At 50.5% G+C, this 19204-nt stretch overlaps 1 protein-coding gene across 4 annotated transcripts in view; it reads left to right on the plus strand.

Moving 5' to 3' along the window:
• Nucleotides 1-19204, plus strand: part of TMEM63B (transmembrane protein 63B) — a 48881-nt gene that overhangs the window by 22887 nt on the left and 6790 nt on the right. For 3 of the 4 annotated variants that reach the window (XR_014616009.1, XM_084202122.1, XM_084202124.1), the window contains exons 2-16: nucleotides 7386-7593; nucleotides 8208-8287; nucleotides 9798-9836; nucleotides 13312-13402; nucleotides 14183-14220; nucleotides 14967-15109; nucleotides 15387-15438; nucleotides 15725-15833; nucleotides 16351-16421; nucleotides 17206-17286; nucleotides 17420-17543; nucleotides 17638-17771; nucleotides 17899-18036; nucleotides 18306-18459; nucleotides 18725-18831. Coding sequence is in view for 3 of the 4 variants with exons in the window: in XM_084202122.1 (XP_084058248.1) it covers nucleotides 7408-7593; nucleotides 8208-8287; nucleotides 9798-9836; nucleotides 13312-13402; nucleotides 14183-14220; nucleotides 14967-15109; nucleotides 15387-15438; nucleotides 15725-15833; nucleotides 16351-16421; nucleotides 17206-17286; nucleotides 17420-17543; nucleotides 17638-17771; nucleotides 17899-18036; nucleotides 18306-18459; nucleotides 18725-18831 (1547 nt within the window). In the remaining variant the exon portion in view is untranslated. The remainder of the gene's footprint in view (nucleotides 1-7385; nucleotides 7594-8207; nucleotides 8288-9797; nucleotides 9837-13311; nucleotides 13403-14182; nucleotides 14221-14966; nucleotides 15110-15386; nucleotides 15439-15724; nucleotides 15834-16350; nucleotides 16422-17205; nucleotides 17287-17419; nucleotides 17544-17637; nucleotides 17772-17898; nucleotides 18037-18305; nucleotides 18460-18724; nucleotides 18832-19204) is intronic. The other variant, XM_084202123.1, reaches the window with a different exon arrangement.

Genomic DNA, 19204 nt, shown 5'->3' on the forward strand with positions numbered 1-19204 from the left:
GCCAGGTGGAGGCAGTCGAGCTGCCTTGGCAGCAGAACTGCATCATGGTGTTGTGTGGGTGTCACCGTTCCACCAAACCTCTTTGGAGGAAAAGGGGCCATCATCAGCCCTTCCCTGATGGCCAGGCAGGAACAGGCACCCCTTGCTCAGGAGCACCAAAGGGATGGGAAAATTGAGGCAGGAAGACAGCAGTGTGGGATGTGCAGCATGGGGGCAAAATGCAGAGCCAGAGAGCCCAGATTGCCCTTAGGCTGAGGACAGATTAGCCAGCTCTGATGTGAAGAGCATGAACCACAGCATACTGGGTTTCAGGCTGTGGTACAGCCCTTCTTGGCATGGTACATTATGTTCAGGGCACCATATGACTCGAAAGCACTACCATCAGATTGAAGGGAGTTCCTGTAAAAACGAGGCATAAAAAATACCTAGCTGGTTGGAGCTCAATCCATATCACTTGGCAAGGTAGAGAGTTTCCAGTGGGTGAAGACAGTGTGAAGTGTTTTGCTGCGGTTCAAAGGCAAGGCTTTTGTTATTATCCTGGGTGATTTTGAAAGGGACTGAGTTATGAAGTGGACAGGTTCCTGACCTTTGTGAAACTCAAACCTAGGTTTTACATGGGTGCAAATTCTCCCCACTGTTATAGTCTACTACCACTACCATCCGTGCCAGGCACTGTCCCAGCTCACGGTTACTTTTGTGGTTTGCAGTGCTTACAGTTGTGCTGGGAGCAGAGCCGGAGTTGCATGGGTGTCACTGTTCCACCAAACCTCTTTTGGTGGGCTCCTGAGCATTGGGATGTACACAGTCAGCAGTGTGCAAGCCACCACAAAATGGTGCTCTGAGCAGTGGCGTTAGGGCTGGCTGTGACAGTGACAGTACCTGCCAACACCAGGACTGGGAGCTGATGTGCACTAAAGAAAGGTGTGATGCCCTTTAGTGGTAGATATTTGAGGCCTGGTGCAAAGCCAGTTGGGAGGACTTCGGACCCAGGGCAAAGGTGCACTTAGTTTTTGCTTTGAAGAAGCCAAGCCTGCCAGACCAAAGCTTTGTAGGCCTGGTGTCTAGTTGGCTTATTCATAGAGGTGAAGTGTGCAGGGGGCTTTGTATTGACTGAAGGAGATGGAAAGGAGACAAAGAGTTGTAGGGTTTTGGCAGGCCCTCCTCCTTTCTGCTGATACAGGACCGTTCCCTGTTGTATGCTTGTCAGTGCTTTGCCCAGGCTTGTCGGAAATGCACCAGTAGCACATTTGCTTCTTGATGCTTTTTCCCTTGGCCTGCAGATCATGTTTCTCCTCACTGCATCCAGCATGTCAGCACTTCTCCAGCCCTCAGCTGCCTGAATGCTCTGTGCCAGGTCTGAGGCACAGTGCAGGACAGCTTTCCCACTGCTGTTTCTGCACCAATAGTGCTATTTTCCCTGTTTAACTGTTGTACTCTGGGAAAGGCTTTCAGCTAACTTGTAAGCCCCTTTCTCCCCATCTGTCCTGAGGTTATTCCCTACTTGCTTAACTGCTCTTACTAATAGAGTCAGACTGTTCTTCCTGTGGTCTGCTTGTGGCTGCTAGTAGTTTGCTCAGAGCTCTGATGGACTTAGCCACTTAGGTGCAGGTAACCTAGGTGGCTCTTTGAGGGGATGAGAAGGCTCTCTCAACCTTGGGTGACAGCTGCTGTGGAAGGGTCTCCAGGTGCCCAGTGCAGGCAGGTTTGTACTGGCCTGGCAGGTAGAGCCTCAGGGTGGCACATCCTCTGGGCTCAGGTCCCTGGGGTCGCAGTGTGGGTTACCTGTGGTACTTGGGAGACCAAGGGAACCCCAGAGGAGCAAGTCTGAAAGGTGCAGGCCATGTCCACAGCACCCTCCGTGTTTGAGAACCAGAGCACACCTCAGCTCCCTGAATGCCATTCCCAAGACATTTAAGAAGGATTGGGTTTCTTTTTTTTTAGTCTGGAAATTTGGAATTCTAGCCCCAGACCTGCTGGTTTCCAGTTGCCTGTCTCTGCACCTCCAGCCTGCTATGAGACTGTCACATTTCCATAAACAAATGTGTCTCTACTAGAGAACAATCTCGATGTTCTAATTGCTGATGGAGTTGTTAACATTTACTGGTGAGAAAACAAATGAACGTAGCTTGTGTGCTTACGTCGTTTGGTCTGTGAGCTCAAGCATCCGCTTTATTGATTTATATTTTTCTGCAGGCATTTCTCAGGTCACCTCCTCGTGTCTGGCTGACATCAGTGGTGTGGCTGGAAGAACACAGACACTTGCCCGTGTCAGTGCATCTGTCTGCCGGTTAGCTGGCTGTCCAGCTCCTGCGTCACTCCTGCCTGAGTCCCAGCACAGTGCTTCATCTTTCTTCTTTCCCCCTGGTGCCAGGGGTTTGACAGAGGATCTGAATGCTCAGTATGAGGGGCAGAGACTTCAGGGTGAGCTGGTGAGAATGGGAAATGCTCTGTTTGGGAAGACCCACAGTGCTGTTTATGTTGTCTGCCCTGGCCTTACAGTGCTGCAGCAAGAGTTCAAGGACAGGCAGCATCCTCAGCAGGCACCTCCCAGTCCCCTGCCTGCAAGTGGGATGACTCCACAAGCATCCTGATAGACACTTTGCAGCCACAGTCATAGCTGAGAAGAACCAAGGCATGTAATCTTGGCCTTACCAGCCTCATTCTGCATTCTTTCTTCTTTCTCTTTGTAGTGGATAGATGGGAGCATAGAAGCTAGCCTGGTTGCTGTTTGGGTCCTCATTTGGGTGCTGACCTGCAGGCCAGGGACAAAGACAAGGAGGAGGAGAAGTCCTACCCTGCTCTGCCGAGGCCACCAGGCTCTCAAAAACAGCAGTTCTCAGGGCTGAGTTTGCACAGGGCTTAACAGGCGGAAGCTGGGGCTACAACACCAGGCGGGATGTGCTTTTAGGGACTTCAGGTAGGAAGCTGTATGCCTCTGCTCCTGACACGTGTTGGTGAAAGCAGGGGACACTGTGGACATGCTGGTCCTGCTGGGGATGTAGGGAACAGGTTCCCTGCTGTGGAGCAGGGAACAGGTTTCTCTGTGGATGGGTAAAGCTGCCTCTCTTTCTCCTACCTACTGTTAATAGAGAAGGGGATGGAGTCCAGTATTGCTGAATAAGAGGGGAAAATGCCTTTCGGCAAGTCTGTCTTTGCTGTTTTGAGGAAGTCAGCATTAATTAGGCAGAATGCAGGAGGGGAAGCCTCTGGGCTTTGCATGGAACCTGGTTTGATGTCCTGATCTTACTGTGGCCCCACTATATTCTGTGGTGACAAGCCATGCTTGTGGTCAGGAAAGGGCTTGGTTCCTACCACTCCAGCCTCACAGCAGCTTCCCACCAACTCCCTGCGCCTTGTCTCTTGATGCTCAAGAGCTCATGCTGATGCTCAGGAGCTCATGCTGATGATCTCAGCCCAGGCTGCCCTGACCTACAGCCGTTAGGGAGGGGGAAGGAGGGACCAGCAAAGGCCATGTTCTGGTGCAGCACAGTTTGTGTGTTCAAAGATGCTCCTTTACCTGTGGTGGCAGCATAAGGTATAAGGAAACATGCAGGGTCCTTCCCTAGAGGGAGACCCTGGGTTCAAAACAGAAAGCTTTGCCTGCCTACCTCTCCCTTCAGTGTGTATTTGAGTTGGGGAGAGCAGCTGTTGCTAGAAAAATCCCCTTATCCCTCCCACACTGCTGGAAGGGATTTCCTTTCATAATAGGGAACTGTGCTTCCGTACTATAAGACCATGCATGCTGCAAGCACCAGCTTTCCTCCCTGCCTGTGCTTTGAGTGAAACGCCCAACATCAGCTGCCTGCAGGGCTGGCCCTGCACCTTGCAGTGCAGGACACTTTGGAATGTGCCCTGCCTGGCTGAGGATGGGGGCAGAGTTCCCTGGAGTGAGCATCTGAGACCAAGGTGCAAAGCAAATGCAAGGAAAGGGTATTGCCAGGCCCATGGGCTGTACTGCACTGTGCCTGGGAAAACCAGCCGGTCTCCTGCTCAGCTGAAAGACTCCTGGGAAAGGCCTTTGGTGAAGGGTACTAGCTCGGCACTATTGATAAAGACTGCAGAATTGGTTGCCAAAGCATTTTTCTTAGTTGCCTAAATGGTGTTGTAACCCCAGAAGAACCCTGTTAAGTCTTACTGAAATTGATACAATGGTAGGTCACCTCTAGCCTGCTGCCAGATATTCTTGCAGCTGGGAGAACTAGAAGGGCAGAAGTGTTCTGAACATTCCTGTGAACTTTACCCAGCTTCCCACACACCTGAAGCACCTCTGTCTCCATGGGGAGTTCCTTGTGATTACCAGCTGGGTGGGAGGTTACATAACTAAGGATGATGTGGACTGCTTCTGTGCCTCTTTACTCAGCTCATGAAAAGGCAGTGTAAGCCTTGGGCATATGCCACATCTTTTCCATTGCTGAGTGTTCTGGCTGGGTCACTGAACACTGAAGAGGCTAGGAAGGTTTATATCCAGTCCATCCTCTAGGTTTCAGGGAAAAAGTATATCTCTGGGACCTGTCTCTCTGAAATGTGTCCTAAATTGTCTATAGGCTTGCAGAACTTGTCTTCAGTATGTAATGGTTTGTATAAATAATGTTTAGATAGGGTTGTGGGCAATCTGAGCATATGAGCCTCATTTCTTTTAAGAAAGACAACTGGAAAAATGGGGCTATAAAACTTGCAAGAATGAGGTAAATAGTTTGGTGTCTGCATAGGAAAATCATAGTTCCCTCATCTGTTGCAAGTCTTTCAATACTGTGGTAAAATAACAGCATCTGGCAGACTTGTGTAACTTGCTTGGATGTTCAGAAAACCTCTGAAATTTCTCACAGAAAACTGTTAAGAAAACTGTCTACTGGAGTAGATGTAGAGTTCTGGCTCAAAAACTGGCTGAGGTTCCACAAAGTCAAGGAATGAACTAGCAATTTTAATATGACAAGAGCAGAGGGATGAGGTCCTTTGCTATTAATGATCCAGAAAAGGTAATGTGCAGCAAGGTTCCTAAAATCTGCCAATATCCTGGAGTCATTCAGATTTGTCAAGAGGAAGTGATTCCAAAGTGACACCATATGTAGTGAAGTGGTGTGAGAAGTTGAGAAGCATGCAGCCAGGTGTATTGAAAGTAGTGATTTGCTCTGGGACATGGCTGGCTTCTAATTTACCTTGGCTACTCAAGGCAGTGGGATTGCAGGCTGATGACAGACATGCTTTTCTTCAATTTGCAAAGATGCCATCAGAGAAGTAAATTGTGCTCTACCATGTGAAGAGCAGTGTAAGGAGAGATGCTGAGAGCATCAGAGTGCTGTTCTGACAATCAAGGTAATTTCCTTACCCAGGATGGAGTGTGTGGTTCTGGTCACCTTTCCATCGGGGTCAGAAGCGAAAATGTGTTAGGAATGTGTGGGTGAGTGGTTAGAGCTAGAAGACACCTTGTGTCCTGGGAAGGAGACAGTGCTTAGGAGTGTACTTAGTAGGTCTAGAAAAAGCAAATGCTTCTCTTCTGTCTTTTTTCACAATAGAAGGAAAACTCAAGGCTGTGGTGTTACAGTAGGATTGTAGTCTTTACAAAATCTGGAAGTTATTGCTAAAAGTTTACAAGGTTCCCAAAAAGAGGGTTGAGAGATATTTATTTTTTTCGTTCAGTTCATCTAGATTGCACTTACAGAGGGGTGGAACCATTCACGCTCCAAAGTGTGTGATATTCCTTTGAGTCTCATCCCATCATTTTTTCCCATCATTCCCCTAGAGCTTCCGAGTCTCTAGTTAATTCAGCCAGGATGTGTTATCCTGTCTTCCTGATTTATTCCCAACTGTGATCTCATGTCTTGGCTTGTTTTTCTCCTGCTTTTCTGCTCCCTTGTTCTGCTCTGGGCAGCCCTGCTCCACCTCTGTACCTGTGAATTATGTCTTAACAGGCTGCTTTGTGACTTTTCCAGTTTGGCTGACCCCCTCTCAATGCCTGTACCCAGCTGGGCTTTTGCTTTGCAGGCTGCCCTTTGTCATCCGTGCTTCGGCTGGTTTGTAGCTGTGCACCCGTTGGAGCTGAGCTGGGAGGGATCACTTTGTAGCAGAGCTCTCTAGGTCACCGCAGTGAATCGTTTTGTGGTCATTATCCAGCTAGCATTGTGCTGCGATGCTGATAAATCTCTGCAGCCAGGCAGGAGATGGCCAGGATTATACCCGTGAGCTGGAGGTAAGAGCCCTGCATCCCCTCTGCTCATGTCACCAAACAATGCAGAGCTTGAAGGACAGTGGTGCTGGCAGCTTTCTCATCCTTTGGGCAAGCCAAGGCTCTTTTGCGTAGCCCTGAGCAATCCTGGGGAGAAAAAAACCCCAGGCATTGCCCAGAATTGATAGTGTGCTGTTCATCCTTTCTGTATGGTTCATGGCTGTAGTGAAGGATTTGGGGTGGTTTGTGAATGCTGGATTAAGAGGAATGGTTTAGGGATCAAAAGCCTGTATAGATCTTCCTGTTATCACTGTTCCTTCTGCAACTGATGGGATTTTCTCAGCCCTTTTCTAAAAAGTGGTTGTGTTTCTGCTGTCAGCATGTCCTTCTCTGAGTTATTTAGTTCTCATTTTTCTGTTGCTACCGTAATCATCTCTGTCTTTCTTATGGAGCTGCTCTACACAGGAGGAGGACCTCCCCATGTCCAAGCAGTGATGCTGACCTCCATGCTGCTGTGGGTCTCGTAACCGTTTGGGGAAGGCACTGATATAAATAAAATATTTCACCAGCTAAATAGTAGAGTCTAAGCCTCCTTTCTACCCTGTGTGCTTGCATCTAAATGGTTTCCAAGTCAGAGGAAGGAGAAAAAACAAGCAGGGGGTGTGACCAGCCCCTGATGGGTGCCCTGGGAGCTGGAGGCTGAGGCCCGCAGTGAAGAGAGGGTGATGATTCAGCCTAATAAAGCTAATGGCTTTATGCAGCCAGGCAAAGGAAATTGTGGGATCATGATGCAGCAACTGTCCTATAGCAGTTTGTTTCTATCATCCAGACGTGACTTCATGCCCCATCCACTCCACCCTTTCACTTTTTCCTATACCTAAATGCTTTCCCTGCTGAGGAGTGGGAGCTGAGACACCATGTTCTCAGGAAGAAAAGCAGTGTGTGAGACCGCTGCACCTAAGTGGTGTGAGAGTGGGCAAACAAGGAAGGGAGTTCTGGGACTCCATGGTGGGACAATAGCTGCTGAAGCAAATGGGTTCTTCTGGCACCATTGAACTCAGCAGGCTTCTCAGATGACCTTGTCCCTAGACCCTGGTCCCAGGAAAATCCTGTAGCACAGAGAAGCCCAAGCTGGCAGGCAAGGGTGGCCCCCAACTCCAGCAGGGCTACATTGTCATTGAACTGGCGTGCATCTAACTAGCTCTTTTTCTCCTTTCCGCAGGGAAGACGATGAAGCTGTAGAGATGCTTCCCTACGTCATCGCCACCCTGGGCTCAGTAGGGGCCCCCTGCAAAACTCCCACATGCAACAACAACAACAGCACTACCAAGGACTACTGCTACAGTGCACGCATCCGCAGCACTGTGCTGCAGGGGCTGCCCTTTGGTGGGGTGCCCACTGTCCTAGCCCTTGACTTTATGTGCTTTCTCGTAAGTCTACCTACTGTCACTTCGACACTTTCTCCTGTAATTAACCATGAAACGAGGACAATGATCATATGATTAGAGTTGAGGGCCCTAAATGCTATCCCTGGCTTTGCTGCTGGCTGGCATTCTGGCCCTGATCATGTCTCACAGACCCTGTGGGCTTAGCCACTATTGGCTTAACTCCAATAACACCACACTGAGCCCCATGGAAGGGTGTTGCGGTATGGGAGTGATGTTGGGTGAGTCCTGCATCCCAAAACACCCACTTACATTGCCAAGTCCCTGCAGCTTTATCCACCCAAAGGTTTGCATGTTTCTGCTTAGAAGCTATGGGACCACAAATCATATAGCCATAATTTTTACTTACAGGAACCTCAGGGCCTGTGGGGCTACCTTAGCTATTGTGTGTTGCATCCTGGACCTGTGCTTCCCACAGCTATCCAGATAGTCTGATTTAACAGTCCTGGGGAACTTGTGCTCTCCTGTGCTCTTAGTGCGCTCTTAACTGAAGACTCTGTCCCCTCCTACCCTCCTTGTTTCTGTGGCTCTGTATGCAGGGGACAAGGACAGAGTTGGACAATGCCTTTTCTCACAGCTTCTTTTTTGGTCTCTTTCAGGCACTGTTGTTTGTCTTTTCAATTTTGCGTAAAGTTGCTTGGGACTACGGACGCCTGGCCCTGGTGACTGATGCTGACAGGTAAGCAAGGGAGAGTGGCAAGGGAATAAGATATGAGTAGTGCCCCTCCTTGCTGTGAGGCAGAAGGGATAAATCCCATTTTGTGTGCCTGAGCAGCTGGAGAGGAGAGGCAGATGTTCCAGTTGCATCCCCTGAGTTCCAGGAATAGGAAGAAATCCCCTCTTACTGGCTTTTTTGTTACAGCATTGTTCTCCCAACACACGGAGTGGTCCCCGCTGTCTCCATATCAGTTATGGTCCCTTCAGTGACAGAGATGTGCAGGGACCCTTACAGAGGAACAGCAGATGGAGGGAGGAGAGGAACAAGAGGTCACAGGAAGGGTGAGGGCTGCCACAGTAAAGGCTTTGTTAACCCTCCAAGGTGTCTTTGTGGCTCTGCTTGATGCAGTTCTTGTTAAGAGCACTTGAAAGTAGTATGCTGCTTTTCCAGGTGTGGTACTGCTGTGCTGATGCGAGCTTAGCTCCCATCCCAAATGCTGATGAATTGGTCTGGGAGTGGATCCTTCCTGCCCAATGCATTTGTGGGCTACCGTGTCTGTCAGCAAAAGCCAAGGCCCATTGGGGATGGCAGCTCCACAGCAGAGGGAGCATTCCCTGCACAGCAGTAGAAAAAGTTGTTTTTTTCCAACATCAAACCAGGAATTCTGGTTTAAATAAGTGGTCCTGGATAGGGTTAGATAAGCAGCTGGGTCCCTGTGGCTCCTCTGCCCATCATTTCCTGGTCTGGCTGGGGAAATCAACTGTACAGAGGTAGTGGAAGGGAAACAAGGAGAAGGAATAATCATAGGAGGTCTCAATGTGTAGAGGGCAGCAGGGTTAAGCAGTCTGGATCCAGGTGATGGCAGGAAGCCACAGGAACTGCTCTGTCCTCTGCTGGGGAGGGAGGGCTGGATTTTCTCTGAGGCAATGCTTGAGCACCTTAGGTGCAAGGGAGTGCCAGCAGTGGCTGTAGGCGGAAATGCAGAGGGGTGCCAGCTGTTTGGAGAGGGAGAGCTGGTGAGCACAGGGAGAGGGACAGAGTAGCTGTAGATCAATGGGACTGCTGTTGCAGGGAGGAGCCCATGCTGCTTGGCTCCTCCATGGGGTGGGATGAGATTTTCAGGAGGGGGGTGCATGTGTGTTTGTTGCCTGGGTGAGGAGGAGATATATGGAAGGGGAGCTCAGACGGCCACCAGGCAGTCACTACAATGTGTCCTACTCCCCATCACCCAGGAGCTCCCTTCTATGTCCATTGTCTGGAGCCAGGTCACCTTCCCAGTGAAGCTAGCTTCACTTCAGCTGGCAGGAAAGCATTCTGCCCCTGGACCAGTGGGTATTCCAGATGGCTGTAACTTGAGGTGTTGCTAGGCTCTGGAAGGAAGGTCTTTTCCAGCCTGACCATTGGCAGGTTTCTTTTCTTCAGGATAATGAGGAGCCATGTTGGATGCACAGTTCCCTCCAAAAAAAAAAAGGAGAACTCAGCGCCTACTCCCATGGTTGTAACCTCTCCCTTTCTGTTTCTGTGCCCCCAGGCGCCGACGCTGGGAGACGGAAAGAGAGGAGCGGGAATAGTATGTTGTTTTTTTCAGGGTCTCATCTCTTCTCTCTTCCTTGCTCACAACCTCTCTCTCCCTTTTTCTTGCAGCTATCTTGCTTCTGAACTAATCTAAATGGCTGAGAGTTTGGGCATGAATTTATGTCTCTCAGTGGATTTGTGCTCTTCTTTCCCTCCCCTTTGTGTCATCCACTACCACAGCTGAATGCACTCTGGTTTTCCCCTAGTAGCCCTTAAATGCTCCTTGAGAGCAGCAGTGCCAGGGAGCTCTCAGTCCTGACCAAGGCAGAGGGTGCTGTGTCATGTGCCCTGCTCTATCTGCTTGTGTCCAGCTATCCTGCTTTATGATGGAAGTAAACAAACTTGCTTGTCTGAGCCCATAGTACACTCAGGTCACCCAGGTGCAGGGGAGGCTACTTTGCCTGGTCCTTCTTGTGCCAGATTGCCACAAGAGCTGTTCCCTCACTATCTGAAAAGGTAGGCAGATGCACAAAGAGGATCTGGCAAGAGTACTGTCTTGCCTTTTTACCCCATGAGGCTACTGGGACCAAGGCAACCTTTGGCCCTTGTCCCTTGCCACCTAAACCCGCACCCAGCAAGGAAGCACCCTTGATTTTCTCTCTTCCCCTCTGGAAGAAACCTTTTGCCTCAGTGCTGTTGAAAGCATCCTTTGTCAGCTTGCCTGGTGGTGCCCATTAAGCCCTGCCATGGACTGTCCTCCCTGTTTGTACCTCTTTCTTTCTGCTTTTGTGCCTGAGAAAAGACCATCACACTTGCTGGCTGGTTGGGTGGTATGTGCTGCAGAGAGGATGACCTGCAGGCAGTGCACAGCCTGCCATGGTCACTCCAGCCACACTGATTTGTGTCTGAGGCCAGGACAGCAAGCTGCAGCCTCCTTTTCCCACTTGCAAAGCAGGGGCCTGCTACTGCCTTAAAGGGGGTACAAGAATCTGCCTGATTTTTGTAGCTGATCCTTGTCCTTGGGAGCAGAGCAGTTAAGTTGTTAAAACAGAACTAGTGGTCACTGTGGTACATGGCACAGAGGGGACCTCTTGCTCCTGCTTGACTGCTTCACTAGTGGTTGGCCCTGCTTCAGGTGTGTCTGGCAACTTTTCACTGCTAACATCTTGTGGGGGGAGTAAGACAGAGGTAGTAGAGCCATCATGCTCTGAGGACTTTTTAGGGGGCCACTTCGTTTATCCTCGCAAATGCTTGTCTCTCTCCAGGGGGCCACTTCTTCCTCCTCCTGTTTTTCATTTGAGCTTGCTGGAGCCATCTGTTCCATACATACCACCTCTAAAGCTACTATATGAGCTGGGACAGTCTTAGCAGCCAGAAGCCTCCAAAAACCTGCAGAACTCAGTGAGGAAGTCTCATTCTCTCTGTGCTCCTTCAAGGCTAATGGCACATTCCCATCCCAGCTGTTCTCTGCTGAGTGCAGTGACAGGTGATGGGTTAGGAACATGTATGTGTCATCTGGTGCTCTCAGCCCCTGAATGTACAACACTGTTCTTTGTGGGAGAGGGCATCCTCCTCTGATGTGTTCCCTTTCCCTGAGAACCAGCAAGTGCCCTTGTCCTGCAACTTGTCAGAGCTTGCAGTAGCCATCAACAGTCTCAACTGGCAACTCAGTCTGCACTGGGAGGTCATAGCAACCCACTTGCACCTCTGCGTATGAGGGAAATGATCACACTGCTCTGTGGGCTTGCCACCTGTGCAACCACCTCCAGCTTCACACCCCTGCAAGCCCTTTCCACAGCATGCTTGGCCTGCCCTCTTGGAGCCTGTGATTTCTTCAGCCTGAGGCTAGCTGTGCCTCAGATCCTGTATTTCTCCTTCCCTGGCAGGGCCTGCATCAAACCTGCATCATGCAGGGTCCCACCTTAATCTTAATTTGAGGAAATCTTGCTTTCACCCACTTGCCCTGTCAGTGCTTTGCTTTAAAAAGTCTCCATCCAGGTGCACTTGCTGTTGGAGCTCCCTATTCAGCTTTCCATCTTTGGCAGGGTTTTGCATTCTCTGTCTTCTAAACACTTCAGGTCATCTTGATTAATGTCACTCCATCCCCCTACACGGAGCTGAGGTATCCTGGTTATCCAAAAGCTCATGGTGTCATCATGCTGGGCTTTTCTCAGGACAGAAATTTCTCTTCAGCAGAAATTCACCCTCGCTCCCTGTGCCCAGCTGCAAGGCCTCTGTAATTATAAAGAGCTGAAGGCTTGGGAGCTGGTCAAAGCAGTTGCTGTCCCTCCAGCAGAGCAGACTGTGGGGCTGCACAGTGGCAAGGCTGCACACCACTGCTATAGTCCCCTGACCTTCAGCTAATCTTCTTTCCCCCGTCTCTATTACTTCCAGCTAGGAACTGGGGACTCAGCAGGTGCTACTCTGCTCTGAGAGAGGCCACGTGTCATCCACTTTCCTTCTGAAAGTTCATGAGGATCTCTGCTTGTTCTCTTTCCCATGGTGTCATCCACCTCCTCTCGAGCACTTGTCTCTCAGCAGCTGTTTCTCTGTGTTTTTGCTCATCTTACCCTCCTTGAGCCTGTACTGACTATAAGGAGACCACATTTTCATTTGGTTTTTTCCCCTTTCTTTCTAGCCTTCAGATCAGTCATCTCTCTTCTTGCACCTCCGAGATCCCAGCCTGCTGTTGTCACCTTGCAAGTGCTATTTAATTTAGATCTCTGGGCCATTTTCTTGCCTCCTTTTCCAGCTGCCCTCTGCCTCTGTTTGAAGTGGGAGCTGTTTTCAGCCTTGGATGCTTCTGCTGCAGGTTCTTCATCTAGGTCCCTGCCTCTGGCTGGAGAAAAGCAGTTTTGTGATATTCACCCCTTTTGCTTTCCTGTACTTTAGCATGGAGACATTCTGTTCTAGCTCTCTGTCCTGCTCCTGCTCAAGGGATTTCCAGGCTGGAGGCTCAGCTGAGGCTGGGAAGCAGGTTGCATTGACCCTGGCTCCAGGCAGGTGAATTTTTCCTCCTGCACTGAAGCACTAAGGATGAGGAGGACTGGTGTAGCAGGATGCAGCCCACCACATTCCTTCCTTCCTCTCCTGAAGATGAGCGAGGTCCTCCAGGACAGGATCTGCTCCCAGTGCCTTTCCAGCTATGCCAGAGCCAGAAGGGCTGTGGCAGCCTCCAATTCTCACTTCCTTTCTGCTGTCTAAACCCTGTGCTAAACAGACCTCACCTCTCCTCTGTGGCAGCCTCTGCCAGCCTCTCCTTGCAGGGACTGCCACGTAGTATAGGGTGCCTTTCAGAGGGTGCCTAACAAGTAGCATCCATGGGCTAAGTCCATGGGCTTTGCCTGGCTCAGCATGCCATCTGAGGAGGGTTCTCTCTTTACTGCTACCTCTGATCTTACCTCTCTCCATCTCGCCGGGTGCAAACTGACCTGAATTAACCTCTCGTCTCCTGGGTGCTCTTGGTTCCTGGCCAGGCTGCCTCTTCACATCTTCTAACTTTCTCCCTCACGTCCCACTTGTCATTTTAGCGTAGCCTCCGCCCTGCATTCTGACAACCATGACCGCTACGAGCGCCTCACCTCCGTCTCCAGCTCTGTGGACTTCGACCAGAGGGACAACGTGAGTAGCCACGAGAGTCAAACGCTTTGTTTTTGGGGGGTCAGGAACCCACAGCTTGGCTCAACCAAGGGCACTTCAGAAGAAACACTTTTGCCTGTTCCTGGGCCTTAAGTCCCACATCTTGTAGTGTGTGAGTGTGGTATAGAGCTCAAGGAATTATGCAGCTCTTAGACACGTGCTTAAATAAATAGGTTCTAGACCACTGTGGCTTAACAGACATCTGTCCAGCCTATAATGTCAGCATAACAAACAATACTTACTTGCCAGCTTTTCCTCATGCTGGGGCCTTCCTCTACTGGCTTTTTCCTTGCTGAAGGGGAGGATAATGGGTGTAATGGATGGGGGGTGAAGCCCCCCCAGTTGTCCTTTGAGGAGCACTGCCTTGGCCCAGCCTACCTTCCCAGTCCTTACAGTTTCTCTTGTCCAGCATGATGGCTGAAGTACCTGTATGCTGAATTTTCTGGGTGTGCCATGGCTTTGAAGAGCTTCCATATTAGCCAGAAGCCCGTGGGTTGCCCGTGGGCTGCCAGTTGGTAGGGGACAGCCACACAGCAGGGTCCAACCTGTGTTGTGCTTCATGGAGTAGCACTGTCACCTTCTTCACCTTAGCCCTTCTGTGGCTCTGCACATCTGGGTGCTTGTAGTCTGCCCCCCCCCCCCCCCCCCCAAAATATGTGGAGGTGCAAGGACACCAGCCTGATCCCTGGAACCTTTGAAGGAGGGAGCTGGGCTAAAGGAACACAGAGTGTAGTGAAACTGTCCTGTTTTCTTTTTGCACAGGGTTTCTGCTCCTGGCTGACAGCCATCTTCAGGATAAAGTGAGTGTCCCAGTACCTACATGGGGGACCCACATGGGGAAGGAGGGGCAGTGCAGGGTTGTTGGGACACCCAGTGCAGTACAGCTTCATGAAGTCACTGCCCTTGCTGCAGCCCCCTCTCTGAAGAGCACAAGTGAAATTTGTCCTCTGGAGACAACAAGCAAAGACAGGACTATGTGAGGAGTCCTAAAGACAAAATAAGGTCAGAGAGTCTGTGACAGAGGAGAGAACCCAGGCCCATGGCTGCCTCACCTCAGTCCCATCTCAGAAACTGTTCCCTGCTCTGCAAAGATACTCATCTCCCTGGCACTCTTGCTAGAGGCTCTGCTGTCGCAGGGATGGCTATGAGGAGGATGCAGGGAGACACCCTCAGCTTGATGAAGCAGAGGAGTAGTCTCCCAAGCACTTCTATTCAGAATGCTGTGGGGTAGCATCAGCATTTGTATCTTAGCAGGAAAGGCAAGGCCCACCCAGAGGGTATAAGGTGTCCAGTTGCCTCTCCTGGGAGACAGAGAGCAGGGCCATAGGGAGCAGGGCTGGGTAATCATTGCACAGGCAGGTTTCTGCCCAGGCTGCTTCAAGGCTGAGTGCTGGGCTCCCAAATCCAGAGTCTGGCTACAGCTCTGTAGGGCAGAATAAGGGGTGCTGTGTGTGCTCAGATCAGGAGGGCAGCTGGGACCCTGTACTTTTCCCCAGCACTTGAGGAAATGTAGAAAATGGCCTGACAGCTCTTCTCTCCTTGGCAGGGATGATGAGATCCGGGACAAATGCGGGGTTGATGCAGTGCACTACTTGTCCTTCCAGAGGCACATCATTGGGCTGCTGGTGGTTGTGGGCGTGCTTTCTGTGGGCATCGTGTTACCTGTCAACTTCTCAGGGGACCTGCTAGGTGAGAACAAGGAGCTTTTGGCTGGGCTGGGGCATCTGCTCTCAACACCATGTTCCATGTTCCGGACCACTGGGTAACAGTGATGGGCAGGACAGGACTAACACAGACAAGCCCTAACTGCTGTCTCACTTTGACTGTAGTGCATCCACAGCATCATCCTATGTAACTTGGGTTTTTAGGTATTCTGCAGGTGATACTCTTGCTGTAGCTCACTCTAGTGGTGCTCTGTCCCACTCAGTATAACTGAACACGTTTGTGTCTGCCTCTTTCTCTCTAGAAAACAATGCCTACAGTTTTGGGAGGACAACTATCGCTAACCTGAAGTCTGGGTATGTTTGGGCAAGGGTGGGATGGGTAATTGAGGCCCTCAAGGGGTGTTTTGTAAATGTTCACTTGCTGCAGAGCCTAATCTCCTTTAAGGTTGTATTTCTGCCCTTGCTGTGAGGCTGCTGTCCCTGCTCCAATTTCCAGGCTGAGCTCCTGGAATTTGGTTGTAGGGCATCTGTGTGCTATGCTGAATGCACTCATGCCCTCAGTGCCTTCAGGGCCTAATCAGCCATACACAGACTTGTAGTGGCAACTTTGCATTGACCTTTGTGGTCTCCCTTGTGACAGGAATAACCTGCTGTGGCTGCACACCACCTTTGCTTTCCTGTACCTGCTGCTGACAGTGTACAGCATGCGCCGGCACACTTCCAAGATGCGCTACAAAGAGGATGACTTGGTGAGCGGGATCTGGCCACTCTCCCAGACACATTTTCCCATGCCCTGTGGTCAAGCCAGGTAGCCTTGGAGACAATGCGGAGCACCTCAATTTCCACAGCTGTCATGTTTTGGCTGTTTTTATTCTGCCTGACCAAAGGCAGATCACCTCCAGAGCAGCAGCCATGACTGCCTGTGGGGAAACAGGAGAGGCCTCTGCTGGGTAAACATGTGGAAGGACCCCGTTCTTCCTTAGGGCTTGTTCCAGCTGCTTTTACCTTCTTCATTTCTGAAGGGTAGCTGTGTTTCTGTTCAGGTACCTGCAGTATAAGTCCCTAGCCTGTCAATCTGCTGTGCACCTGAGTGCAGAATGACTATAACCAGCGGAAGCACAGGAGAAGGGGAGCCCTACTAGCTAGAATTGATGGGGGCCACCCTTTTTCATCACTGACGCAGTCAGTGATGAGGGGGTCTTGCTGCAATCTGGTCTTTTACACCATCCACACCTACCTGTCTTCTCCCTTCTCTGTTCTTTCCAGGTTAAGCGTACTCTATTCATCAATGGGATCTCAAAATATGCTGAGCCAGAGAAGATCAAGAAGCATTTTGAGTAAGTCTCACTGTGTCCCTAAAGACTGCTCTGTAACAGGGATGTTTTTATTAGGGTAGTATTAGTGTTATCTGGAATGGCAATAATACATTGAGAGCAGAGAGCTAGGCAAAATCAGTGAATACCTTTATTTTGGGTTGCTCACTGTTATTTTTCTGCTTCTTATCTGAATTTGAACTATCCTTTGTTTTGTGCCTTGGGAAAGGCTCAGCCGTCTCTTGCAGAGCCATAGGGGGTCAGTGTGGTAAGCAATGAACAGGGCATTTCTTGAGTTGTAGTTAAGTTCACAGATGAGATACAGGCAGGAGGTGCTCAAACAATGACAGTGGGATGTTGTGCTGCTGCCCTGATCACAGTCCTTAGTGTTTAACAAGAAAATTAAATTCCTCTTCTGTCAGAACCTCACTGTCAGGACCATGTTTAGAAGCACCATGGTAGAAAAGAAATGCTTTGTGCCCTTTGGGAACCCTTCTGCCTCTTTCTGACCACAAGTCTGTGAAGGCAAAGGGGGGAGTGTGGAGTCAGAGAGGCTCCTAGCTGCTACAGGGCAGAAGTCCAGAAAGGCTCCTTGTTCCAAAGCATACAGGATGTAGCGTTTGCCCTGTATTTCACATCCGCTGTAAGGGACAGAACCTGCAGGCTCCCCTGCAAACTCTTGGTATGTATCACTGTACTCAACCCAGAACACTCTTCTCACAGCCAGAGAGAAGTCTTGAACACTTGGAGTTTGCTTGAGGGGTACTTTTGGTGCCAGTTGTGATGAACTGATGCTTCTCATCCACAGGGAGGCCTATGCCAATTGCACTGTCCTGGAGGCCCGTCCCTGCTATGATGTTGCCAGGCTGATGTTCCTCGATGCAGAGAGGTAACCTCTGTTTTTGGAGAAAAGGCAGAGTGGGTTGATGTTCCTGATACCCCCTCAAGTCTGATGCCACAGAGCTTTTATGAGTCACCCTCTTTCTTTCCTTTCTTCCTTCTCTTCCGCTCTCATGTTTCAGGAAGAAAGCTGAGCGTGGACGAATCTACTTCACCAACCTGCAGAGCAAGGACAACACCCCATCCATGATCAACCCCAAGCCCTGTGGCCACCTGTGCTGCTGTGTCATCAGGGGCTGTGAGGAGGTAGGGGAGTGCTGGAGGTGTTGGGGAGAAGTTGGGTGTCCAGTGGCTTGGGTCCCCAGATCATCTCTCTTCTGACCTCTGTCCTCCTGCTCAGGTGGAAGCCATTGAGTATTATACCAAGCTGGAGGAGAAGCTCAAAGATGACTACAAGCGGGAGAAGGAGAAGGTTAATGAAAAGCCTCTGGGAATGGCCTTTGTCACCTTCCACAATGAGACCATCACAGCCATGTGAGTCCAGATGGTCCTGCCCTCCCTGAGGAGGTGGCTTGTCCCAGGCTTTGCCTTAAATCAGAAGAACAGCAGCGCTAAGACATCCTCTCTTTTGTGTCAGCATGTCCTTCTTTCTCTTGTCCAGAATCCTCAAAGATTTCAACGCTTGTAAGTGCCAGGGCTGTGCATGCCGTGGGGAGCCCAAAGCCTCCTCCTGCAGCGAGTCCCTCCATGTCTCCAGCTGGACTGTCAGTTATGCTCCTGACCCACAGAACATCTACTGGTGAGCAGCTCTGTAGAGTTCAGTGACGCTACCAGTGGGAAAGGGGCGCACCCGCCTTTTCTCCATCTGCTCCACCAGGAGCTGAGTGAGTTGTTCTTGGTGAGGCCCAGCCTGGCTGAGCTAGAGGTCTGATCTGACTGGGAGGGAGAAAACCTTGGGCTGGTACCCCAAGTGCTGTTCAGCAGTCTGGGCTGTGGTGTGCATGCAAAGCCCCACACCTGGTATTCTGCCCTGTGCAGTCATCCTGATGTCCTTTTTCTCCCTCCCAGGGAACACCTCTCCATCCGGGGCTTTATATGGTGGATCCGCTGCTTTGTGATTAATGTGGTCCTCTTCATCCTTCTCTTCTTTCTCACCACTCCTGCTATCATCATCACCACTATGGACAAGTTCAATGTAACCAAGCCTGTGGAGTACCTCAATGTAAGGACTTTGGAGACTGGTGCAGGGTGGGTAACACAGGAACCACCCCAAGGCACAACTTCCCCTGCAAAGCTGGGGATAGGGAGAGATTGTCATTGTTCCATGGGTCCTGTCAACTTGACCATGAGGGAGATGCTGAGCTGGACAGGGTGTAGTGTCAGTCACAGTGCTGGGGCCTTGGCATCAGCAGAGGCAACTGTACCTTTGCCTGGCACAAGAGCTGGCTCACCATGTAACATGTGATTTCTTCTCTGCCTTGTTGCAGAACCCAATCATCACCCAGTTCTTCCCCACCCTGCTGCTGTGGTGCTTCTCTGCTCTTCTGCCCACCATTGTATACTACTCTGCCTTCTTCGAAGCACACTGGACCAGGTAAGGACAGCCAGCAGCTATTCTTACCTTCTTAGTGAGCTGATTGGCTGCTGGATGCTTCTGACTACATAAAGCTGTGGGCTGGATCTTTCTGCTTGAACTTCTGTCTTCCACTTCAAGCCTGGTGTTATGTTGCACCTCTTGGGCACCTGGGGACTGCTGTGGACAGTTATTCTGCCAGTCTTTAGCTGCTGTTGTGCAGCATGGTTGTCTGAGCAGAACTTGACAGGTCTACAAGAAAAAGAAAGCTGGGAGGAGTTGGGGCTGGTCACTAATAGAAATGCTAGTAGCGAGGGTGGTCTTGGCTCAGGTGAGAGCAGGCAGGGGTGGTATGCCTGTACCATGTGTAAGATGCAGCAATTCCAAGGGAAAA

This window comes from Fringilla coelebs, assembly GCF_963513975.1.
Source record: "Fringilla coelebs genome assembly, chromosome: 3".
Taxonomy (NCBI): domain Eukaryota; kingdom Metazoa; phylum Chordata; class Aves; order Passeriformes; family Fringillidae; genus Fringilla; species Fringilla coelebs.